The sequence below is a fragment of the Vicia villosa genome, linkage group LG4, assembly GCF_029867415.1.
Source record: "Vicia villosa cultivar HV-30 ecotype Madison, WI linkage group LG4, Vvil1.0, whole genome shotgun sequence".
Taxonomy (NCBI): domain Eukaryota; kingdom Viridiplantae; phylum Streptophyta; class Magnoliopsida; order Fabales; family Fabaceae; genus Vicia; species Vicia villosa.
In genome coordinates, this window is record NC_081183.1 from 8,187,803 (window position 1) to 8,194,242 (window position 6,440).

General features: G+C 26.8%; 1 protein-coding gene across 1 annotated transcript; it reads left to right on the plus strand.

Annotated features, from left to right (window-relative positions):
- Positions 1-1,865: 1,865 nt before the first annotated feature.
- Positions 1,866-6,440, plus strand: LOC131598763 (phosphoethanolamine N-methyltransferase-like). The gene is made up of 12 exons (XM_058871335.1): positions 1,866-2,023; positions 2,122-2,252; positions 3,328-3,465; positions 3,756-3,893; positions 4,103-4,246; positions 4,322-4,432; positions 4,546-4,687; positions 5,113-5,393; positions 5,482-5,643; positions 5,738-5,791; positions 5,874-5,948; positions 6,069-6,440. The coding sequence occupies exons 1-12, from the start codon at positions 1,993-1,995 to the stop codon at positions 6,165-6,167; spliced, it is 1,506 nt and encodes a 501-aa protein (XP_058727318.1). The 5' UTR covers positions 1,866-1,992; the 3' UTR covers positions 6,168-6,440.

The following is a 6,440-nucleotide window of genomic DNA, read 5'->3' on the forward strand; positions in this document are numbered from 1 at the left end:
TGACACAAATAGCAAAGAAACTTTTAAGTTTATAAAGAAAGCGTTGGAAAAAGATCAATATATGGATTAACAAGTGTATTTCTCAAACAGGAAGTGAGACATTTATTAAGTCTGTTCTTTAATCCATTACGTCTCTTGTCATGAGTATTTTTTTACAGCCAATTTTCTTAAGTGACAAGATTGAAAAAATGATGAACTATTTTTAGTGATGCATAATCGAGATCAGACTATAGGCATTTATTGAGTTTTTTGGGACCGTTTGTTTGTGCATAAGAACATGGTTGTGTTTGAGAGTGTGCAAGACGACCTTCAACATAAGGCCTCACACTTTTTCATGATTAAATTATGGCAAGAAGGACCTTCATACACATATTCCACGACCAATTTACAATTAAATAAGGCTCTTTAAAAAAAGTCATGACTCAACTGAAGCTAACTTTATCTTATTACATATGACCTCTCTAAAGTTTAAGACGACTCTCCATAAGAATGATAAAAAAAAAGTGCTTTCAATATGCTATGCTTGGTAAACAATTTTGAAAATTCATATCAAATCCAAATAACATGATCACACATCTTTTCATATCTAAGTATTTTCCTATGTGATTTTCTTGACTCATCTATTAGTCACAACCCAAGTTATGTGTGGCGAAGTATTTAGAATTTAAATCTATTCTACAAAGTGGGTCAAAGTAGAGCATCGACTTGGTAGAGACTATTTTAGTTTAGGGTCAAAATTGGTTGTATGAAGAAACATTGTTGGTAAATCCATGGCCAACCATCCAATTAGTAGCAATCCGACAATTTATGACTTCATGGTTAATAATGGAATACTAAATTGATTCACACTTTCGTTGAAGAAGGAAAAGTGACAAAAGTTATTAAAACTCTCGTTTGAACTTGTTTAGGTTGATAAAATTGTGTGGAAGTTTGAAAAGAATAACATGTTTTAAGTTCGTAGTGGTTATCGATATTGCATAGAAGATACTATTGATACAACTTATCTAAAGGTTCGTGGAATTGGCAGGTTCTCTAGAAAATATAGACCCCTCCATGGATAAAAATTTTCCTTTGGCGATTGTATACAAATTTTGTGCCAACAAGAAAGTGTTTGATACATAAAGGCGTTTAGTGTCTGATTTTTTGTGGTGTATATGGTAGGGGAATGGAAGACGATAAACACATTTTTCTCGTACTTCCCTAAAAGTATTGAGTGCGGGGAAAAAGCAGAATTATGGCTATTATACAACAGGTTTTAAGTGACAACACCTTTTTGGTAACAATTTTTTTTTCTTTTTGTAGAGATTAAATTAAGACCGTCTAGCATTATTTTCAGCCATATTTTGGAGAATCTAGAAATGTCATCAATAAGTGTCAACGTTTATTAACTCTTTATTTTATGAACTCTCGTGTTAAGTTTGTCCGAGGCAAACTAATAAGATTGTTTATACTTAGACACAAATGACTCAACCTCTTGCTAGTTTTTCCAATTTTATTAATATACCAACAATTTCTAGTTAATGATGTGAATTATATATATATATATATATCTATCTATATATATATATATATATATATATATATATATATATATATATATATATATATATATATATATATATATATATATATATATATATATATATATATATATATATATATATATATATATATATATAATTGTTGAAAAATATTAATTAGGGTAACTTTAAAATTTGAAAAGGACACTTAAATTATAAATAACATTTTTTTTTTTCTAAAACCCATCAATTAAAATGAAATGAGTGGATACCATTTTGTGTAAAAAATAAAAAGTTTCACCTATTGCATAGTCTTGATTGTAAATTTCTCTTTGGTGTAAGAAACAGGAAGGGCAAGTGTGAAGAGCCATATAGCTTATTTAAGCAATTACAACACATCTCCCATTGAGTACTTTTTTTTTCTTCCTTTCATTCTCTCTCACACATTCATTTTTCTTCTCCATTCTACAACATGGCTAACTCAGAAGCAATAATGAAACAAGGTGAATTCTGTTGTTTGTTTTTAATTATTATATAATTATACATATATATAGAAATTATTATTATTATAATTAATATTTTTGAGGTTATGTTATGGTAGAAGAAGAAGTTAAAGAAGATGAACGTCAAGTACAGAGAAGTTATTGGAAAGAACATTGTGCAGATTTGTCAGTTGAGTCAATGATGCTCGATTCTAACGCATCTCATCTCGACAAAGAAGAGAGACCAGAAGTATGTACAACTCATTCTTATTTCTATAAATAACTAACTAACTCTAATATTAATATTTTCTTTTCTATTTTCAATATACTTTATTTATTTATATAGAATTTAATTGTTACATGTGGTTGGTGTAAAATAATTAAAATTTGAGCTGAAACTTTTAGAATCTAAACCAATATTTAATATGGATGATTTTGCATTGCACCATTATATTTTGATGGAAATATTATGTTTTTTGAATTTTAATTTAAAAATTTTATTTATTCAGAATTTTTCTAAATATTTAGCAAAAATATTTTGTGAAAATAATTGGTTTAAAAATACATAAGTAATTTTTCATACAAATAAAATTATTGCAAAACAAACAGTAGGGACTAGGGAATCTTAAATTGACTCGGCTGCCCCCACAATTTCCTTTTGTGATGTTAATTATTGGAATCTTAATTTTGTCCCCACTTTAATAATATCTTTCCCCACTACTAGTGTTGTAAATAAAAGTTTAAGGATTTTTAAAATAAATTTAATTAATATTTTGGTTATTCTATTTTAAGTCATTCATAATTTTTATCTCTATTTTAATAATTTTTTATTTTAAATTTAAATAATTTTGGTTCTGATCTCATAATTTTATATTTAAAATCGACAACATATATATCATTATCTTTTATATATATATATATATATATATATATATATATATATATATATATATATATATATATATATATATATATATATATATATATATATATATATATATATATATATAGAGAGAGTTTAAAGGTAGTGCACTGACAGTGTAAACAAACTTTACACATACATCCAATCAAAATTCTTACAATTGCCATGTCATATTAATTTTTTAAAATTAAAATTGTGTTTTAATTAAATGCATGGTTGTGATTGGTTGACAGTGTAAAAATATTTTACACTGTCAGTGCATATCCCTTTTTCTCATATATATATATATATATATATATATATATATATATATATATATATATATATATATATATATATAAAAGTTAATTTATTAAATTAGTGCAAATGTTATTTTTTTACTAATTTATTTTAAATTATATAGGTACTATCCCTATTACCAGCATATGAAGGAAAATCAGTTATAGAGCTTGGAGCAGGTATTGGAAGATTTACATCTGAATTGGCTCAGAAAGCTGGACAATTGCTTGCTGTGGATTTCATTGAAACTGCAATAAAGAAAGTAAATCACTTAATTATCACTCTAACTAATTATACATACATTTGAGTCTAACACTGCATAGTAAAGATGTGTCTGGTGTTTGAAATGTGTTGTTGTTCGACATATGTAAATATATATATGTATATATATTTAATCATATCATTTTCTTAACATAATAATGTTAGTATTGTATTTGATATATCTTTGTGCTTATATCTAAATATTTATGGTTAATAATTTTCAAAATTCAGTTATTGTAAAATTATTATACTTAAAAATTTATTTCCTTTAATGTCATATAAATTTTGCAGAATGAAAATACTAATGGGCACCACAAGAATGTGAAGTTCATGTGTGCTGATGTGACATCTCCAAACTTGCATATTTCTGAAGGATCAGTTGATTTAATATTCTCAAATTGGTTACTCATGTATCTTTCAGATCAAGAAGTGAGTTCTTTTTTATTTTTCTATATTAAGGCATAGAATTTTCAAATTTAAATTAGACCAAATCAAAATATTCTCCGATCAACAAATTTCAACCGTCTGATCAAAATCAAATGATTCATATTTTAAATTTATATTTAAAATTTAATTTGATAAAATTAAAATATTAACCCGCTATGACTTTTATTTTTCTCTTGATGAATTAATTTCAGGTTAAAAATTTAGCTGAAAGAATGGTGAAATGGTTAAAAGTTGATGGATATATATTCTTTAGAGAATCTTGTTTCCACAGATCTGGAGATTCAAAGAGAAAATACAATCCAACTCATTATAGGGAACCAAGATTTTACACTAAGGTTTGTTCTAAGTGTAATTATTCATATTCTAGAAAAGTTTGATTTTGATTATTATCCTTCCCCCATTTTATGTAGGTATTTAAAGAGTGTCAAATAAGTGATGAAAATGGGAATTCCTTTGAGCTTTCACTTGTTGGTTGCAAATGCATTGGAGCCTATGTTAGACATAAGAAGAATCAAAATCAGGTGATATGAAAAAAAAAATTTTTTAAAAAAAACTATTATATAATATGTTATTTCTTCATGCAATAAAAATGATTAATTAATTAATTAATTAATTAGTAATTTTTGTGATGCAGATTTGTTGGATATGGCAAAAAGTTAAATCTCAAGATGATAGAGGATTTCAAAGATTCTTAGATAGTGTTGAGTATAATCATAAGGATATCTTACTCTATCAACATGTTTATGGTCAAGGTTTTGTTAGCACCGGAGGACTTGGTAAGAATCTTGAAATAAATATGGCAAATGAGTCTGCCCCTCTTGTAAATATGTCTCGCAAAAACAAGTAAAAAGTATAGTGAAATAAGACAGACATAGTTGAGAACACTGATCTAAGATTTTAGTTTGAATTTCAAAAAAATGAAAATAGAGCAGACATGTAGATCTTGCACACTTAAATATTAAAATTTGAAAAACAATTCTTGTTAAAGCCTATAAAAGAAGAATGAGCATATTATAGAATATATTATAGAATGCGAGCTTAAAAACTTAATCCGCCTAAAAAGATGCGACATCTCCATATTATCGCCCCTAGTTCTAAGCATAGTGTCAAAGATGCCATTTGTATTTTGTTTCAATCAATCATGCATACTTGTAGATTTCAAATATTTCTAACCTAAAAAAAGTGCTTATTCTTTGAGCAGAAACAACTAGAGAAATTGTGACAAAGTTAGATCTAAAGCCAGGTCAAAAAGTACTAGATGTTGGTTGTGGCATAGGAGGAGGTGCCTTTTACATGGCTGAAAATTTTGATGTTGAGGTTGTTGCCATTGACCTCTCCATAAACATGATTTCTTTAGCCATCGAACGCGTCATCGGACTCAAATACGCGGTAGAATTCGAATGTGTTGATTGCACTAAAAAAACATATCCTGAAGACACATTCGACGTAATCTACACTCGCGACACCTTGATACACATCAAAGTAAGGAAGATTTTTATTTGATATATTTGAAAAAAAAAAATTTTTTGGAAAATTTAATTATTAAAATTATTTTATATATTTGATATAGGATAAACCAACATTGTTTAGATCATTTTATAAATGGTTGAAGCCTGGAGGTACACTTTTAATTAGTGACTATTGCAAAAGTGTTGGAAGTCTTTCATTGGAATATGCAGATTACATCAAAAAGAGAGGATATTATATCCATGACATGAATGCATATTTTAAGGTATGATAGTATATTGAATTTTGATATTAAATAATTTAGAATGAATTTTTATAAATTTTTTTATTTATATTTTTTAAAAATTTTTCCATGACAGATGCTTGAGAATGCTGGATTTGATGATGTCATTGCTGAGGATCAAACCAACTTGGTATGTAACACAATATGAATTAATTTTCTAGACATTTACATTTTATTTTCTATGATGTTCTAACAAATATTTTTTGTTTTAGTTCTTGAAAACTCTTCAAATGGAGTTAAATGGGCTTGAGGATAATAAAGTTGATTTCATTGATGATTTTTCAGAGGTGAACTTGTTATGATATACATTGGACATGAATATTTTGAATTCATTTTAAGTTTTATATATTGATAATTAACTCATTGGTTTTAAAGCATTAATTAGTTATTGAAATCTTTATGTTTAGGATGATTACAATGAAATTGTTAAAAGATGGAAGGCTAAGCAGATGAGAGGTGTGGCTGGTGAGCAGATATGGGGCATGTTCATTGCCAAGAAAATATGATGTTTTTTTCCTTCTTATGTTATGTTTATTTCATGTCATGTCATGTAATGAATGAATATATATTTAGTTGTGTGAAAAACTTTCTACTAATAATTGTTGAGCTTTTGGCTTGGATAGCTTTTTGTGCATCCTTTTCTATATGGAAGTAAATGTGATGTTGAATAATTTTTTTTGAGTTGAAAATCAGCCTGTCCTCTCTAATATATGGTAATGTACTAAAAAACCTATGTAAAAACATCCATTTATATAATACATTATGCATCCTCTTTTATA